The sequence below is a fragment of the Acomys minous genome (genome assembly GCF_964271855.1).
Source record: "Acomys minous genome assembly, chromosome: 6".
Taxonomy (NCBI): Eukaryota; Metazoa; Chordata; class Mammalia; order Rodentia; family Muridae; genus Acomys; species Acomys minous.
The window spans coordinates 109,834,719-109,854,313 of NC_140487.1; the positions used below are offsets into that span (position 1 = coordinate 109,834,719).

Genomic DNA, 19,595 nt, shown 5'->3' on the forward strand with positions numbered 1-19,595 from the left:
TAATAAATAAAATCTTAAAAAAAAAAAAAGAGTACACAGGTTATTCTTCCAAAACACCCCCATTCGACTCCAAGTCCCCACATGGTGGGTCACAACTATCTGTAACTCTAGACCCAGGAGAGCTGACACCCTCTTCTGACCTCCAAGGGCACCAGGAGCACATATATTGCACATACATACCTGCAGGCAAAACACACACATTAAATAAAAAATAACCCTAAAGCAGAAACAGAATGGGGGCTGGAGTGACAGTTTGGCCATTAAGAGCACTTTCTGGGAGCTGGAGAGATTGCTCAGCAGTTAAGAGCACTGGCTGCTCTTCCAGAAGACCTGAGTTCAATTCCTAGCACCCACATGGCAGCTTGCGAACTTCCATAAATCCAGCTCCAAGTGCACAGGCATACATGCAGGCAAAACACCAATGCACATAAAGTAAAGAGTCTCTCAGAGCCTTGCATTTGGTTTCCAGGACTCATGTGAGAACTTGCAATTGTCTAGAACCCCACTTCCAGAAGATCTGACATCCTCTCCTGGCCTCCAAGGGCACCAGGCACTCGTGTGTCACACAAACATGCATGCATGCAAAAATACCCACCCACCCACAGTTCAAAACAAGAATGAGATACAAACAAAAGAAAGATGCAGAAGTGTTATGCACACATGCACACCCACACCCACAGGTGAAAATACTAATAATACTTTCCGTTGAAAGTATTACCTGCCTAGCATGGTGGCGCACCCCTTTAATCCCAGCACTTGGGAGGTAGAGGCAGGTGGATCACTGTAAGTTCAAGGCCAGCCTGGTCTACAAAGTGAGTCCAGGACAGCCAAGGCTACACAGAGAGACCCTGTCTCAAAAAACCAAAGGAAAAAAAAAGCATATCACCTGACTTCTATAACTGTGCATGATGCTCTCTCTCTCTCTCTCTCTCTCTCTCTCTCTCTCTCTCTCTCTCTCTCACACACACACACACACACACACACACACACACACACACACACACACATACACACACCACACTGATAAGAATAAACACCTTGTTTTAAAGCCCTGGCCGTTAAGGGCATGCCTCTTGCTGTCTTTTACTCTCTTTTGTCTAAAGGTCTGTTCCCTCACTAACTGAGGTAAGGCCTATTATTCCCACACACGAAGTCATGAAACTGAGGCTGAAACAAGCAAGGACATCCCAAGGCCACACCCCTAAGACTGATGCTGCATCTGAAACCAGATCCATCAGACCCCTGAGTCTCTTCCTCAGCTGCCCTGTGACGGAGGCTTTAGAGTAACAGCGCTTCATTTCCAAGGCAGAGTGAGCTGATCTCCTTGGAGGGGAAAACCCACACAAATATGGTGAAGTAGGTCCCTAGGAAACCTTGCTCCTTCCCCTGGGCACTGGGCAGAAACAGGCCATCACCTGATGCCCTGTTCCAGATTCCTAGCAATTACCAGAGAGCTGATTAACCAGCAGGCTCTCCTTCCCATCAACTGGCCCTGGGCCTAACCCCTTCTCCCATCTGCCCCTGCCCCACTGGCACTCCAAGGTCACCCTCAGGCACAGACCTGAAGAGGGTAAGCAGAGCTGCCTGAGATGCTTGCAAAGAGAAGGGAGGCTTGGGATGGGGACTGTTCTAGTCTGTGTTTCTTGTGTGACCTTGTGAAGCCCACCCCTTGCTCTGAGTGAGTCTCCATATCTCACTCAGCATAATGAGACACAGTGTGAGCGGAGCCACAAAAGCCCAGGCTGACGGAGCAGATACCTTTTTTTTTTTTTTTAAGATTTATTTATTATTTACACAGTATTCTGCCCACACGTGTGCCTGCCCACCACAAGAAGGCACCAGATCTCATTACAGATGGTTGTGAACCACCATGTGGTTGCTGGGAATTGAACTCTGGGACCTATGAAAGAACAGACGGTGCTCTTAACCTCTGAGCCATCTCTCCAGCCCCGCAGATACCTTTTTATAGGGACCTCACATTTTCGTTTGCACCGAGGCCTATCTCCCTCGGCTTGAACGGCATGCATGCTTTATTTATTTATTTTTCTTTTGGATCCTTTGGGTTCCGGGTAGCCTGGGCTAAGCTTAAAATCCAGATCCTGCACTTGCCCAGGGCTGGGATTATAGGGGTGCTCTACCACACCTAGTCAGACTTTATGCTTTTTCTAAGAGGTCAGCCGGTTGCTCTGTCCCCATGCAGAAGTCTGTCTTTTCTCCATTGGTTAACATGCCGTTCTGTCATTCTGCTGCCAGCTCCATGCTGTCTTTCCAGCATGGGCTGGCTTACTTCTGTGTCACTGCACCAACACCACATCCCTTGTCACTTTAGAGGAAGGGTCAGTATTTGTTTGGTAGGTCACATCTCTACCCACCTCTACCATTAGTCTCTCATTTTTTGTCCTTCAAAAAAATGTGCCCTGGGGGTGAGAGGCAGGCTGGAGAGATAGCTCACAGTTAAGAGCCCTTGCTGTTCTTCCAGAGGACCCAAGTTCCAGTCCCAGTGCTCATGGCTGACAGTGGCCTGGAACTCTGGCTCCAGGACTCTGACTCTCTAGCCTGGGCTTTCAGCGGGCTGAGGGCCCAGGGTTTTGGACCCTGCTACCTTCTTCTATCCTTCTCTACTCTCTAGAAGGTCAGCAGTCTGATGTCTGATCCTTCTGTCTCCCCAGGGCTGTACCACCACATTTGGCCTCACTTTATGCCTTCTCCAAGTGGTCAGCCAGTTGCGCTCTCTCTCTCTCTCTCTCTCTCTCTCTCTCTCTCTCTCTCTCTCTCTCTCTCTCTCTCACACACACACACACACACACAACACACACACACACACACACACACACACACACACACACACACGCAGGCACGCACGCACGCACCATCATGGATACTATTGGTCTTTTTTTCTTTTACATATACACTAGTTTTTTGACGTTTTGGATTCTTTGAGACTGTAGCTTAGGCTGGTCTTGAGTATCTGATCCTCCTGCATCTACCTCCCAAGCACTGGGAATACAGGTTTGTGCTACCACAGTGTCCTTCCGTCCTCTCTTACACAGAATCAGTTTATCTAAAGATTCTATTTCTTTATTATTATGTATACAGAGCTCTACCTGCATGTACACCTGCCCACCAGAAAAGGACATCAGATCACATTATAGATGGCTGTGAGCCACCATGTGGTTGCTGGGAATTGAACTCAGGACCTCCGGAAGAGCAGTCAGTGCTCTTAACCTCTGAGTCATCTCTCCAGCCCCGAATCAGTTTATCTATAAGCCCTGATTGGGATTTTACTTGGAAATAGGCTGATAATTTTAATTTGGTGAAAATCTTCCTGATAATCGAAATTCCTTGCTTTCAGCAACAGCATGCTACCTGGACTCTGGAGTCAGACCTGGGGGCAATCTCTACTGTGTGATTGGGAGGACATGGAAATCAGCACGTGAGCCCCCTCTTCCCCACCCCCACCCCATTTTCCTCACTGCAAAGCAGGGATGCTAATCTAATGGTACCTACTTCACTGTGACCTTGAGATTGCTTAAGGCAAGAGAAGCCTTCACAGCATGCTTGGCATAGGCACAGGCAGGTGTTCCATGAGTAGAACCTTCCACCAGAGTGACTTGTCTCCCACCCTGCTGCTCCCGCCCCACTTACTAACGTGTGCTTCTTCATTGCTTTGTCAAAGAGGGTCCCGTCCCTGGTCAAAGTCACAGCCCTGGGAAGCTGATGCCACACACAGGGTCTTGCTTGGATCTTTCCTCATACTGACCAAGGAACTCAGAACCCAGAATGCTTTCCTTTCTCTGGGTCGTGTCAGAGGATGGCAAAGCAAGAATCCGAACACCTGGGCCCTCAGCCTGCTGAAAGCCCAAGCCATTAAGCTGTCCCAGATATGAAGAATAAATAGACAGACAGACTGACAAGATGGAGCAGTGAGACAAGCAGAGATAGCTAGCACTTTGGAATAGATGTACGGGAGGAGACCAGAGCCCCATGGAGGGCATCCTGCCTGCCTGTACCCCTTGAGGTCAGTTAGGGCGGGGCTGTGCTTCCCTTAGTGCCTTCTGGAACGGCATCACCTGGATTCCTAGCAAGTTCCTCCCTTCTCCGGCCAGTCAGCAAAGAAACTACAAGTGGAGGAGGGGAAAAGGGTTGCATACGTACTCACCAGGCAGGTTGAAGGCTCTGTCCCTACTGAGGAGCAACAGAAGCAGCAGAAGGCGATGGCTGCCCATGTCTCTGCGGGTGAGTGGTCCTGGGGAAGAGGTAGCAGCCAAGGGACAGGCAGCAAGACAGCAGAGTACTGTAGTCACCAGTGCCACCTCGCCGGCTACCTGCTGAACACTCTACTCACCCTGTTGTCCAGACTCCCTGTGGGCCTCAGGGGGCTTTTTTAGAGTTAGAAGCAAGGTTGACGGGGAGCCAGGGGCGGCGTGAGGCAGTGTTTCCCATCAGCTGCAATCAGTGGACCTCAGGGGAATGCAGTTCCAACTAGTGAGTGTCCCCAAGGCCCCTCCTTGTCAGCCTTTAATGAACGGCAAGGCAGAACTCTGGGCCACCCAAGCGTCCTTGTCACCAACGCCGGAGTAGCTGAGTGTCGGGAATGTTGGTCTCACACCTTCTGGGTTCTGAGAATTCAAACGTAGGTTCATGTAGTTGAATGTTTGCGCCCCAGTTGGTGGAACTGTTTGGGAAGGCCATGTTGGAGGTGCGTCAGTGGGGGTGGCTTTGAGATTTCAGAAGCCTCCACTATTCCTGGTATCTCTCTCTTCTCCCCTCCCCTCCCCTGCTCTCCCCTCCCCTCCCCTCCCCCATCCCTCTCTCTCTCTGCCTTATACTTGCCTGTTACGATGTAAGCTCTCTCGGCTACTGCTCCAGCCACAGGCACTAAATTTCCCCCGACCAGACTTCATTTGATCCACTTCCTCCCAGCAAGCCTTAGTGTTGTTCTTCTCCAGGCTGCCTCTGGGTAGCTTTAACCAGCCGTCCTTTGATGTCCAAGGGAAGAGCCGCCTGTTCATCTTGGTCAGTGGTGACCCTATCAGACTAGGGCTCCCCAGAGTGAAGACCAGTCATCACCTTCCGGTAGGTTGAAAGAGAGGGCAGAGGATATGGCCTCGTGCATCAGTCAGGGACTTCCAACCATGAGGCCCAGAAACAGCACCCTCACCCCAATTTAGGAATCTAAAGGTCAGAGGTTAAGTCTCTATCATTATGTCAAAATGATTGGGGGGATAAATTTTGTGTGTGTGTGTGTGGGGGGGTATCTTTTCTTCCCTCACTGGACTGGAAGCCCTGAAAGGGGTCATTAGACTAATGAGTCATCTCCCCATTCCAACCCCCAAACAAGGTCTCACTGGAAAGCCCAGGCTAGCCTCCGACTCTCATCAATCCTATCTCAGGTGCAGGGATTGTGTGGTCATGTCACCACATTCAGCAACCTACAGAGTGGTTTGTTTGAGATAGTGTCCCATGTAGCCCAGGCTGGCTTTCAATTAGCCTTGAATTCTTGATTGGGTTTTTTTTTTCCTGTTTGTTTTGTGTTTTTCCAGAGGCAGGGTCTCTCTGTGTAGCCTTGGCTGTCCTGGACTCGCTTTGTAGACCAGGCTGGCCTCGAACTCACAGGGATCCACCTGCCTCTGCCTCCCGAGTGCTGGGATTAAAAGGCGTGCGCCACCACAGCTCTGGCTTGCCCTTGAATTCTTGCTCCCCCTGCCTCTACTTCCGAGTGCTGGGAATAATGTATAAGCCACTATGCCCCGAGCAAACAGGCTTTTAGGAAACAAGATCTATCTTTTCCCATAGACCAAAGGCAAGAGGTGGGAATGGGGCGAGAACACAGTGTGGGTCAGACACAGTAGTTACAACACAAAATTTTATTTTCGGTGCACACAGCCTCACTGGCCTGGCTCTTCTCTTTCTGGTTCTTGGGCCCACTGATGCCTCATCCAGCTCTGGCCGGAGGAGAGGTCAGGGATATTCGTCCCTAGGCCAAGGACCTGGCTAACCCCTTCTGTGCTCATTCTTGCTGTGGGACTTCTGCTCTTGTCCAGAATCCTTCCTTCATCCTGACCCCTCTGGACCTCAGGCTCACAGGTACAAGCCTTACAGATGCTGCCACCATCCCAAGCCTCATGGCTTCTGCCGCCCGGGGGGGTCACGGGAGAGCGATGGCCTCCAGTCCCAGATGCTGGAAGATGCAGCAGCTGGCCTGTGTGTGCCGTCCCCTCGGCTCCCGTTCCGCCTTCTCAGTGGCTGAACTTGTGTTTGCTAACCATATTTGTGGTAGACTCATAAACCTGCAAAACAGGAGGTCTTTTTGTACTTCCGCTTACCTTCACGTGACAAACTGCTCCTTCTTCCGCGGCAACAGCTGCCCCATCTGGGTAACTCTAGCATGCCTAGAACCCACTCTAAACTGGGGAGAGCTCAGGTGTCTCCAAGACCCCATTCCACTCCTGTCTCCCAAGATAGGAGGCACAGACACACACACACACACACACACACACACACACACACACACACACACACACCGGGGGAGTCCATTAAGTAGGGAAGGGAACACGCACCTTTTCCTTGCTGACCAGCGCATTGATCAAGTCTTGCTGGGTAGCCACCTCGCGCATGTCTGTGGTGGACTCGGTCAGGAAGGACATACTTTTGGAGGGGTGCCTGCTCATCACCACCTTTTCCTGCTCCTGGTTGAAACGAATGGAGCGCACTTCCTCCACGATCCTGGGGTCGGAAGAGATATTGTGTTTGTTGGCAAAGCTCTTCCACCTCCTCCTCCCTCCCTCCCTCCCTCCCTCCCTCCTTCTACTCGTGTCTGAAGCATCCTTAAGGGAGACCCAGGCTGTGTGTGTGTGGGGGGGGGGGGGCAGCTCTTGACTTTGGATGCTTGAACCTGAGCACGTTTCTGGGAAGATGGGCTTGAGGCTAGGTCTCACTCTGACTCCCCAGCCCTTCCGACCATCGTCCCCACCCCATCCCTCCCCCCCCCCCCACCTACGTGTTGAGCTCCTGGCGGATCTCTTTGTACTCCATCAAGTTCTCCTGGATTGCCTCAAGCACTAAGCAGAAGTTATCACAGGTCTTTTCCGTGAGGTTACACAGAGGACCCCCAGCTAGCGGTTCTTGAGGGACACCGGAAGTCTCCTTGCGGGCCTCTGTACAGTGCACTAGTGGCAGGCCGTCAGACCAGTCATCTTCCTCTGCATCTGTCTGGGGGACAGTGCATGGAGAGGGACAGACAGCTCAGAGTCATGTGGCTTCAGGAAGGATGACTCTTAGGGCATGCCCCCTTTAACCTTATTTAGTATTAGAATTGTTTATCTGTGCATGCTAGGGATGGAACCCAGGCCCTCCAGCAAGCTAGGCAAGCCGTCTAATACTGGGCCCAGTATGCAGCTCTAGCCAACCTTAGCTTGCTGCGGCAACTTAACATCGCGCTTACAGGCCTGTCTCTGGTACGTCTTTGGAAACTCTCACCCCAGCAAACCTACTTACTCTGACATGACGGAGGACCTGGTTCTCTAACCTTTCCAAAATACTCTACTTCCTCCTTCCTCATTATTGAGGGTTTTTTGTTTTGTTTTTTGTTTGTTTGGTTGGTTGGTTGGTTGGTTTGGTTTCTCTGTGTAGCCCTGGCTGTCCTGCAACTCACTCTATAGACCAGGCTGGCCTCAAAACTCACAGCGATCCTCCTGCCTTAGCTTCTGAGTGCTGGGATTAAATGTGTGTACCACTGGGGGCTGGAGAGATGGTTCAGTTGTTAAGAGCACTGTCTGCTCTTCCAGAGGTCCTGAGTTCAATTCCCAGCAACCACATGGTGTCTCACAACCATCTGTAATGTGATCTGATGCCCTCTTCTGCAGATAAAGCACTCATATACAATAAATAAATAAAATTTAAATGTGTGTACCGCCACCACCACCACCCACCTCCACCACCACCCTGGGTTTTTTTCCTTGTTTTTTCAAGACAGGGTTTTACTGTAGGCCTGGCTAGAACTCACTCTGTAGACCATGCTGACTTTGAACTAAGATAGCTTCCTGCCTCTCCAGGCTTACACCACCACGCCTGGCAAGTATTTCTTTTTTTCATTTTATATGCATGAACGTTTTGCCTGCAAATCTGAGCGTAAGGGCACCCGCTGTGTACATGTGTACATGCAGTGCCTGTGGCGACCAGAAGGTGGCTATGGATCTCCAGGAACTGGAGTTACCAACAGTTAAGAGCAGCCTGTGCAGGTGCTGGGCCCTGTGCAAGAACAGTAAGCGCTCCTAACCACTGAGCCAGCTCTCTCCAGGAGGAATTTCTAACGTTCTGACTTATGAGCAGCCATCAGATCCTGTATGAGACCTGGCAAGTGGTGACTAATACCATTCCCATCATGGAGAACAACGTGAGAACACAGTTGGGTAAAAGCCCTGAGGCCTCCCAATTGCTCAGTCTTGAACGATCATGGTCCACGCGGCCCCTCGGGAGCCTCAGTCGCTGAGCAGACACTACAGATGTGGAGGTCTTACCTCCAGGTCTTGGGCCTGGCTTATCTCTATGCGCTCGAGTGTGACACACACACACACACACACACACACACACTCAGGTCATTCAGGCACACGCTCTCCGCCCTCCTGTCCCCCGCCCTGTGTACCTCACTAAACGTTATCTGACGTTGTTGTCCCTCATCACCCGTCTTCATCATTTGTTCCAGGTTTGTGGTCACCACGACAACGAACAAGTTGAGGCCGATGAAGGCGCCGAGGGTGATGAAGACAGCGAAGTAGATGGCACCTCCGACTTCCATCGCGTACTCTCGGTTCTCCATCCTGGGAACGCAGTTAGGGCCTCTATCATTTCTCTGGCCCTTTAAGCCTCAGTTTTGTTTTGTTTTTTGTTTGTTTGTTTGTTTTGAGACAGGGTTTCTCTGTGTAGCCTTGGCTGTCCTGGACTCCCTTTGTAGACCAGGCTGGCCCCGAACTCACAGTCATCCACCTTCCTCTGCCTCCTGAGTGCTGGGATCACAGGCTTGCGCCCGGCTTAGTTTCCTTATCTTTTTTTTTTTTTTTTTAATTTCGAGACAGGGTTTCCCTGTGTAGCCTTGGCTGTCCTAGACTCACTCTGTAGACCAGGCTGGCCTCAAACTCACAGCAATCCTCCTGCCTCTGCCTCCCGAGTGCTGGGATTAAAGGCGTGCGCCACCACGCCTGGTAGTTTCCTCATCTTTAAAATGAGAGAATTATATTCCCCACCCTTGCTGGTCATGGCAGCTGCTCTTTACTGAGACCTGCTGTGCTGCCAGACATCAGGGACTATCTCTCAAGCAAGCCCTAGAGAGAGGTGTGTGTGTGTGTGTGTGTGTGTGTGTGTGTGTGTGTGTGTGTGTCAGCACCATCAAGTGCAAGTCACTGCTGTCCTTCCATGCACTGTAAATAGAGGCACCCTGTGCCGCGCTGCATGCCAGAAGACTTCTACAGAGTCTCTAGGCTGATCCTCAGGGCACTCTATGAGGTAGTCAATACTACATTGTGGTCTCTAATTATGAATGAGTACATAATAAATCCCAATATTCAGGAAGTAGAGGTGGGAGATCAGGAGTTCAAAGCTAGCCTGGGCTAGCTGAGTTCCTGCCTCGACAAAACAAAACTGGGAGCTGAGTTGGTTGAGTGTTTGCCTAGGATGCGTGAGGCCCCGGCGCAAAGCAGGAGTGGAGTCATGTGACTGGAGTCCTAGCATCAGGAAGTGGGAGGAGAAGGAGAGGCAGGCCTTCAAGGCCATCCTGGGCTGCACTAGACTCCACTTAAACACAAAACTGACAAAACAAATCCCTCCAGCTTTTAAAAGTGGCTCAGCGGTTAAGGGCACTGGCTGCTCTTCCAGAGGTCCTGAGTTCAGTTCCCAGCAACCACAGGGTGGCTCACAACTTTTAAAAGCCAGAAGTTGGAGCTACAGCTCAGTAGAAGAAGGCTTACCTGGGCATGGTTAAGGTCCAGAACCACAAGATAGATAGATTCAGAAATACATACATCAATAAGCTGGTCTTGGTGGCCCACATCTGTAATCTCAGCATTTAGGAGACCGAGACAGGAAGATTGCTTCAACTTTGAGGCCAACAGTGGAACAGTTTTGTTTTGTTTTGTTTTTTTGTTTTTTTTTTTTGATACATGGTTTCTCTGTGTTAGCCTTGGTTGTCCTGGACTCGCTTTGTAGACCAGGCTGGCCTCGAACTCACAGCGATCCGCCTGCCTCTGCCTCCCGAATGCTGAGATTAAAGGCGTTTGTCTAATGTCACAGAGCCAGTCAGGGGGAAGGACTTAAAAGCCTGAGCAGTTTCACTGCGCCATCCGTATAGACCAGGCTGGCCACTGCCTCTTCTTCCCTGGTGCTAGGATTAAAAGCAGCTGCCACCAGGCAACAAGCTCTGGGTTTTAATGCCCCGCCTTCTGGTGGTGGTGGTGGTGGTGGTAGTGGTGGTGGTTTGGCGATAGTTTTTGTTTCTGAGACAAGGTCTTACCATGTAACTGGTTTAGACCAGGCTGGCCAAGTTCTTACAGAGAGCCTCCTGCCTCTGCCTCCTAAGTGCTGGGACTAAAGGGGTGTGTCATTGTTGCTAGCTTTTCTTTTTGTTTTATTTTTAGACTGGTTCTCATGTTAGTCCAGGCTGGCCTCAGACTGTGCAGTGTAGGTGAATGCCGCCAATGTTGCTTTGTTCAGTTCTGGGGATTGAACCCAGGCTAGGCAAACACTCTGCTGACTAAGCTTTGTCCCCAATCTGGCCCTCCTTGCCCCCACCCCCCTCTGAAACAGGTTCTTGTTAATGATAGTCAATTAACTTGAGCTCCAGATTCGCCTGTCTCTGCTTCCTGAGTCCTGGGATTTCCATTCCCCACGTCTGGGGTGGATTGTGGCTACTTGGCTTAAATGCCACAGACAAGAAGCGAAGAACACAACACCACAAGAATCATCTCAGGGAGCAGGTCTGAGCATGAGTAGCTTGAAACCCAAACTTCCCAGAAGTCTGGGCGGTTTGTTATGCTCTGTGAATGTGTGCTGCTTCTATGGGAACAAGGTTCAAGTATCACCAAGCGGAGGGTTCCTTGGGTAGTCACTTCCGGTGAGACCAGCATCATGGACGTCTCAGGAGCTCCTCCCTCCCCCTCCCCCCACCCCATCTCCCTCACTTGCAGGAGCTCCACCGCTTGCTCCTAGCCAGGAGGGAACAGAACCCGAGAGCCCCACCTGTACTCACTGGAAGTCACTGTAGATATCCACCCAGCCGTCCTGGGTGATGCAGATGAAGAGTGTGTACAGGGCAACCCCCATGTTCTGGAAATGCTTAGGCACGAACGCACCGAAGAGCGTGACCCCAAACACAGAGAACACCTGTCGGAGACATCAAAAACCCGACGCTCATCTCACTCAGCAGCCTTGGGGCTTGACAAAGTCATGCAAAGGAATGCAAAAACATCATGCTGCCAGGGACTGGAAAGGAGTCAGACCCAAGCCCCTTGCTTGTCTAGGCACCCTGGGCACCCATCCCCTCCCCCACTGCCCTTATAGGCTCTATTCAGGGAAGGAGACGGACTGGGCCCTGGGAAACACTGACCAGCATAAAGAAGAGGATGAGAGCCATGACGTTGGCCAGGTCCGGCACCGACTGCAGGATGACCCTGATGATCTTGGCCAGGGGCTCCACTGCCATGCACACGTGTACCAGCCGAAGTGCCCTGCGGTAGAAGCCTCTCAGGGGTGCTCCTTAAGCCTTCCCAGACCCCTTCCTCCCTTGTTGCCTCTCCCTCCCCCACCCCCACAACTTCCCAAAGAGGTAGCGCTGAGCCCCAGGGGGTTGGGAACCTTCCCTTCTCACTCCTGGGATCCGGACAGGTAAACCTTGTACCTTTCAGAGCTCCCAACTCACCTGAGAGTGTAGGTGACGGCAACTAAATTTAATTGTCTTATGAAGAACCCCATAAACAAGACAAAGACAATGGCAAAGTTGAGTATGTTCCAGCCGTCCTGAATGGGGGAGCAGCACATAAGAGTCTATGAAGCCCAGCCCATGAGAGCGTCCCGTCTGCCTCCCACACCACCAAAGATGGGAGACTCAATGTCCCTTTCCCTTTCTAAGAGCAAAGCTAGCCAGCTGCCCTCTCCTGTCACTCTATCGCTGTTCCAACATGCCACAAAAACACACCGCATCGCAGTCCTCCACTTATGGCAACAGCCAGTCCCAGATACGAATTGACCTATGGTTAGGTGACTTTGAGAACTCCTGGATGCTCCTGCCTTAGTGTGATATGTGACATACGCTATGATTATAAAAATTAAAATAGCTAGGCGTGGTGGTACATGCCTGTAATGGAAACATACTGAAGGCAGAAGGAATTAGAACTTTGTGAGTTTGAGGCTAGCCTCGTCTACGGAGGGAGTTCCAGGCTAGTCAGAGGTACAGAGTGAGACCATGTCTTGACAGATAGATAGATCGAGAGGTTAAAAGCAACTAATGTGACCAACAGTGAGAGACCGGTAGAAGAAGTGATTGTCCACCCACCATGCAGGACTAAAGAAAGATTGCCAGGCCACCTAAGTACCAACAACTAAGTACAAAGGGTTGTTTGTGGTAGGCTACTGAAAGGGAGCACTAAAAATACATATCTATTTGCCCGGGATTATACAGACAACTGCTGAGAGGATTGTCGGGAGATATAAGAGGATTACCTAAAGAGGCAGGAGGGTGAGCGAGTGGAGCGGACCCAGGATTCTGCGTGGCTTTCAATAGAGTTTTGGTCAATGTGTCTGAAGTTAAATGTTGAAAAAAAAACCAAACAAACAAAAACAAAAACAAAAACAAAAACAAAAAATCTTCTTGGATAAAGACAAAAAGAAAACAAGGAGTCACTTGGTGGATGAGTAAGTTAGCCTAGTGTAGAGGCTTGACTGAGAATGGCCCCATAGACTAATATATTTGAATGCTTGGTCACCTTGGGAAGGACTAGGGGGTGTGGCCTTCTTGGAGTAGGTGTGGTCTTGTTGGAGGAAGTGTGTCACTGGAAGTGGGCTTTAAGGCTTTAAAAGTCCATGGCAAGCTCAGGTGCCCTCTCTCTCTCTCTCTCTCTCTCTCTCTCTCTCTCTCTCTCTCTCTCACACACACACACACACACACATACACACACACACACACACACACACAACACACACACACACACACCATGCCTGCCTACTTCCTGCTATGAGATCATGATCATGGGTCACCCCTCTGGTATTGTAAGCAAGCTCCCAATAAATACTTTCTTTTCTAAGAGCCTTAGCCATGGTGTCTCTTCACAACAATAGAACCACTGACTAAGACATCAGGCAAGTGTGAGACTCTTGGTTCCATTCTCAGCACCAAGAGTCAAGACAAAAGCCCAGCTGAGGTAGCTGGGCTCTGAATCCACCCAGTATTAAGCTCCTGCTGTATGCCAGATCTTGACTCCATGTTCTGAGGAGGCTGGGTTACGTGCTCCTGGGGTCACAGACCCTTTTGAAGATGGGTAGAGAACTCACTTTATTTTTTATTTTTTATTTTATTTATTTTGCTTTTTCGAGACAGGGTTTTTCTGTGTGTAGCCTTGACTGTCCTGGGACTCACTTTGTAGACCAGGCTGGCCTTGAACTCACAGCGATCCACCTGCTTCTGCCTCCCGAGTGCTGGGATTAAAGATATGCGCCACCACACCCGGCTTTTATTTATTTTATTTATTTATTTATTTTTGAGAACTCACTTTAACTCCTCCAGAGAGAAGAAACTAGGAGGGAGACCCAGAGCAGCACAGGCCTAGCCTGTGAGAAACTCTTGAGGAATCAAGATGGGATTTTGTTTGTTTGTTTTGCTTTTTGAGACAGGGTTTCTCTGCGTAGCCTTGGCTGTCTTGGATTCGATTTGTAGACCAGGCTGGCCTTGAACCCACAGCGATCCACTTGCCTCTGCCTCCCAAGTGCTGGGATTAAAGGCGTGCGCCCCCCACCTCCACCCCCACCCCCTCCCCGGCTGACTACTGGGATTCTGAGTGTGCATTACTGTGAACTCTTATTGGACTAGAGCCAATCCTCAGAGTAGTCCCAGTTGATTGGGAGGCTAAGACAGGAGGAGTTTGGGGTCCTGCCTGGGCAACATAGCAAGACCCTCAAACAAACAAGCACTTTGTCAGCAGCACACCTCACTGGGGTACAGGGAGCCATGCTGGGACACAGCCACTCCCACTCACCTGTGTTCTGGCTGGTGCGCTTTTGTGCTACCTGAGAGAGGTGAGCTTAAAATACAAATGACTGCCTCACAGAAGACCTTCACTGGGTCCCGACCCAGAACCATGGACATGAAGGTTGGTTCTCTCCGTTCCTCAATTGCATTTTGCAGATAGAGAAATCAGGCTTTGTGTGAGTAGAGAGAGCTGGGAGGCGGGAGCAGGGGTTGAAATGCATGGAGGGGACACTACCTGGACAACCCTGGACAACTACTCTTATTCCTGTGTGTGTGTGTGTGTGTGTGTGTGTGTGTGTGTGTGTGTGTGTGTGAGAGCACACGTGCGTGCCTTTTTTTGTTTTGTTTTGTTTTGTTTTCCCGAGACAGGGTTTCTCTGTGTAGCCTTGACTGTCCTGGACTCAGTTTGTAGACCAGGCTGGCCTCGAACTCACAGCGATCCGCCTGCCTCTGCCTCCCGAGTGCTGGGATTAAAAGGGTGAGCCACCGCGCCAGGGTTACACTCTGTCTCTATACAAACCCTTTATTTTGCAGGGCAAAGGCTTGATGTACTGCAGATACCTTGGAGGGACAAGGTGAGGGCAATGACAGGAATTCCCAGATCTCACCTTCCAGAAAATCCAGAAGCCATTGAGCCAGCCAAGGAGAACCTCACAGATAAGGATGGTCAGTACGATCTCATCTATCGTCGAGAACAGCTCATAGTAGGTCTACATGGAGGACAGAGGCATCAGTGAGTAGGGCTTTGGCCAGGCTAGGGAGAGGGGATCTGGGGTGAGGGTGTGATGGTACCCAGGCTACTCTTCCCCACCCCACCCTCTGACAGGGTCTAACAGCCCTGGCTGTCCTGGACTCTCGCTTTGTAGACCAGGCTGGCCTCGAACTCACAGAGCTCTGCCTGCCTCTGCCTCCCGAGTGCTGGGATTAAAGGTGTGCGCCGCCACGCCCAGCTCCGGAGCTACTCTTCCCCTTCAGAAGAATCTCTATAGTCTGTTAGGGGAACTTTCTGCACATATGCCAGGCGGTGCCAAGGCTCTTCACATACAGTGTCATGTGACTGTCAACACTGTTTCGAGAAGTCGTTTCCTATTGTCACATTTTACAGGTGGAGAATGGGGTGCTCGGGCGCACAGCTGGCCTTCACCCCTAGCCTTTAGAGCAGGGTATTTGGAAAAGAGAATTGTAGGGAAGGGCTAAACAAACTCTGGGACGGAAAGAAAAAGGAGCTGTAGGACCCCGAATCCCAGGAAACTTCTCTGCTAGGCTGGTTCCTCTTATCCCTCCAGCTCCAGCACCCCAAAGGCTCAGGACTGAGGTGTCCTCCCTTTGTGGATCTAAGACCTGTCCCCTGTGTGCATGGATTGGTAGACGGATAGCTAGGTCTGCCCAAAACCGAATTCACTCAGTCTTGCTTTCAGCTCCCTTATAGCTGTGACACACCCACGTACACACACAAACAACTCCCAGTCCACGGAGTTAACCCCGGCAAACCAGTCGCTTGTCTCCTTTAGTCTTGCTCCCCCAACAGCAAGCAGATTCCCCCTGTCCCTTACGGGGCGCCTCTTGCTGTCCTACCTACAGGCTTCTAGGGTCTAACCTTCATAGTCACAAATGCCTTAGTAAGCTTCGGGGCTTTATTTGTTTCTCTTTTTTTGTTTGTTTTTTTTTTGGTTTTTCGAGACAGGGTTTCTCTGTGTAGCCTTGGCTGTCCTGGACTCACTTTGTAGTCCAGGCTGGCCTCGAACTCACAGCGATCCATCTGCCTCTGCCTCCCGAGTGCTGGGATTAAAGGCATGCGCCACCACGCCCGGCTCTCGGGGCTTTATTTGACGTTCTTGTTTTACTATATTGCTTGAGGCAATCTCATGTAGCCCAGGCTGGCCTCACACGACATAGTCAAGGGTGACCTTGAAATTCTGATGCACTTGACTGAACTGTGTCCTCAGCCCCAGTTCCAGCGGTTTTTGACTGAGACCCATAGTAAAAGATGTTTTTCACATTTTGCAAAATGATCCCCCGGGGACTGGTAAGATGGCTCAGTGGGTAGGGCAGAGGTGCTTGCCCTAATGCCTGACAACTTAGTTGCATCCCATAGTAGAAGGAGAGAGCCGACTCCTGCAAGCTGTCCTACGAGCTCCATATTCTTGCTATGGTCCACACACACACAGGCACACACACACATACACACACTCACTCCCCTGTTCCTCCCTCCTTCCCTCCCTCCCTCCCTCCCTCCCTCCCTCCCTCCCTCCCTTCCTCCTTCCCTCCCTCTCTCCCTCCCTATCTCCCCTCCTCTTCTCTCCCCAGTTCTATTTCACTATCAGAATGCTAGCATCTTCGGTCTGAGTTAATTTTATAACCCAGCATAGCTTGGGCACGGACCTCTGTTGCTGTACAAGCTACACAGGTGAATTCCTGCCTCCTTGATAGCTGGCTGGGGGAGGTGGGCACGGGGGAGGCCAGATGTGCTAGCTAGCCCTGGGGAGTACGGCTAGTCTTTATCAGGCCTACTCACTACCATGCTGGCCCCCGGGCTGTCACTCTCCTGAGCTCCCTACTTGGTCACTCAGTCGCCTTTCCACCACTCCCACCCTCTTCCTGGGAACCTGCCTTGGCCTCTCCCGCCTTCACTCACACTCTGAATACTCAGCTCCACTCAGCCTTGAGCCCCCTAGGCACTGGAAGCTCTCAAATGTCCATCTCCAGCCCAGGGTACCCGCAGTCTTTTAAATCTGCCAACTCCTCTTGAGCTAGCCACATATGGATACTTTTCACAGCCTCTCGAATGCCTCGAACTGACCTCTGCATCCCTCTCCAAACCCCCTTTCTCCTGTGTCCCCATGTCCCAACACGCAGCACTCGCCCCGCACTGTTGCTCATGCCAGCCACAAGCGCAACTTCCTGCAGTGCTTTTGTCTATATGCATAAAACGATATATGGTAACATAAGGTAGCACATGGCAAAAGCTCAGTAACACTAACTGGCCGTGTAAGCCAGGAGAGAAGCCCAGGGGGTTGGGGATGCAGGCTTGTGGTATAATGGCAGCTGAGCATGTGCCACTGTCCTGGTCCAGGTCAGTCTTTCCCTGGACATCTTTGACCCATCTTGGTCCATCTTCTCTTTCTTAGGCCTCTTCACTGCATGGTCCACACTGTGGCAACCTGTGTCTTTTTTTTGGTTTTTTTGAGACAGGGTTTCTCTGTGTAGCTCTGGCTGTCCTAGACTCGCTTTGTAGACCAGGCTGGCCTCGAACTCACAGTGATCCACCTGCCTCTGCCTCCTGAGTCTTTTATAAGATTCTTTTTTTCTTTTCTTGATATTTATTTATTTGTATGTATATTAGTGCTCTATCTACATGTACACCTGCAGGCCAGAAGAGGGCATCAGATCTCATTATAGATGGTTGCGAGCCGCCATGTGGTTGCTGGGAGTTGAACTCAGGACCTCTGGAAGAGCAGCCAGTGCTCTTAACCGCTGAGCCATCTCTACAGCCCCCGCCTCTCTCCCTTCCTAGGATGGGGATTAAAAGTTTGCCGTACCAGGCCCGGGTAGGGACCAGACTTTTGAAGAACAACCAATTCAACCTTCAACCATCACACACAGACAAGGAGCCAAGGACCTGAGAAGGAAGCACTGGGTCCCCAGGTTACAGCCAATGGGGGTAGACATCAGGCCAGCATCCCACCTGACCGAGATAAGGGTTGGTGCGCATAGCGATGGTAATGTTGTTGGTCACCAGCAGGAAGGCCAGCAGCAGCTGGAAGGCCGGGTGTTGAAGCAACTGCTTGATAAACATGCGGGTGATGAACTCCTCCACGTCCCAGGCATCCTGGGAAAGGATGGAGAACTTCCTTCAGGCAAGTGCCACCACTGGTGGCCTCCACCTGGACTATTGACTCCCCAACCCCCTTCCCTGAGAATGGGAAAACCCCCTGGGAGTCCGCCCTGGAGGTGGCCACGGGGGATGCTGTTGTCCGAGTTCATGAAACAGTGATGTCTGTATGGAAGTCACAACCTAAGAGACGGTCACCCCTGGGGACCTTTGGGTGGTGTTGGGGTCTCTGCTGAGGGGTGCCTTGTGAGGAGTTACCCTCAATGGGCATTCGCTCCTAGGGAAGGTGCTTAGGGAAGACATTTAAAGGGCAGAGAGCTGCAGAAGAGACCTTTGAGGTGGAGGTCGTCTTGAGCCTCAGCCCTGCCAGTCTCTCTCCTCTCCTTACCTTCTTGTCTGTGATGTCCTTGCGGCTGATGAGCACTTGCTCCTCGTGCCGGCCAATCAGCTCGTAGTTTTTCTGCAGAGGAGACAAGCATAACTTCAGTGTAGCCACTGGCCCCCTTCCCCCCACCCCCACCCCTGCCGCCCGACCAAGGATGGCCGCTCACTGGCCACGCCAGGCAGGGGCTCCCTACCATAACGTTCAGATGTCTGGCATGGGCGGGTTCTGTCTTCTGATCCCACGATTTCGGGTTCTCAGACATGTTTGCTCTGTTCCCTTCTCTTCAAAGAAGCTTGGCTGCGAGCAGCCTTTCTCCCCCTTGTGATGAGATCACAAAGGCAGCTGTGACCCACAAACCCTTCCACCTAGACATTCCGAATAGATAAACCCACAGAGAGTTGGGGGCTGGAGGGGACTCAGCCAATGGCTTCAGGATGGGGTCAGAGGATGGAGGCTGACGGGGCTAGGTCTGGCCTCTCATGCCATCATCTGAATACAGTGTACAGAGGTCCCCTTTCTTTTTCTTTCTTTTTAAAAAATATTTATTATGTATATAGTATTCTGCCTGCACTCCAGAAGAAAGCACCAGATCACATTATAGATGGTTGTGAGCCACCATGTGGTTGCTGGGAATTGAACTCAGGACCTTTGAAAGAACAGCCAGTGCTCTTAACCGCTGAGCCATCTCTCCAGGCCCCCCACCCCCACCCAGGGCCCCTTTCTAGATCCAGGTAGTACGGGAGGGGCTGAGTGAAGAGGAAGATGAGACGTGCCCCAGACACTCCTTGCCTCCAGCTATCTGTCCCACAGTTGCCCACTTGGCCCTTTCCAGAAAGATGTTTCCCCATCCACTTGCTCCCTGGGGCTAGGATAGGGGAACAGGTCTGACCTCTAAGAACTAAGGAGATAAGCAAGAGGAGGGCTGCCTGACTACAGAGCCTGGTGCCCTGGCACAGGGGCCTTGAGCACACAGGGAGCTTGTCAGCCACCCTGTGACAGAAAGCGTCCACTCTAGTCTGACATTTTTTTCACCCTTGTATGTGGTAGGGGGTGGGGGATGGGGGGTGGGAGGATACAGATTCCCACTTTTTTAAAAATTATTTTTTATTTTATGTGCATTGTATGTCTGTGGGTGTCAGATTTTGGGG

General features: G+C 51.1%; 1 protein-coding gene across 1 annotated transcript; it reads right to left on the reverse strand.

The window, feature by feature from the left end:
- Positions 1 to 5,881: 5,881 nt before the first annotated feature.
- CATSPER4 (cation channel sperm associated 4) lies at positions 5,882 to 18,761 on the reverse strand. The gene is made up of 11 exons (XM_084785736.1): positions 18,641 to 18,761; positions 18,451 to 18,522; positions 17,916 to 18,059; positions 14,839 to 14,940; positions 11,909 to 12,006; positions 11,597 to 11,717; positions 11,240 to 11,373; positions 8,645 to 8,819; positions 7,001 to 7,212; positions 6,561 to 6,726; positions 5,882 to 6,290 (listed from the first exon to the last, which is right to left on the reverse strand). The coding sequence occupies exons 1-11, from the start codon at positions 18,707 to 18,709 to the stop codon at positions 6,240 to 6,242; spliced, it is 1,344 nt and encodes a 447-aa protein (XP_084641862.1). The 5' UTR covers positions 18,710 to 18,761; the 3' UTR covers positions 5,882 to 6,239.
- Between the last annotated feature and the right edge of the window lie 834 nt (positions 18,762 to 19,595).

Coding starts and splice junctions, on each gene's coding strand:
- CATSPER4 (XM_084785736.1), bottom strand. CDS start 18,709: ATGTCTGAGAACCCGAAATCGTGGGATCAGAAGACAGAACCCGCCCAT. Junction 18,523..18,640: donor CCAGACATCTGAACGTTATG/GTAGGGAGCCCC, acceptor TCTCCTCTGCAG/AAAAACTACGAGCTGATTGG. Junction 6,727..7,000: donor ATCCGCCAGGAGCTCAACAC/GTAGGTGGGGGG, acceptor TTCCGACCCCAG/GATCGTGGAGGAAGTGCGCT.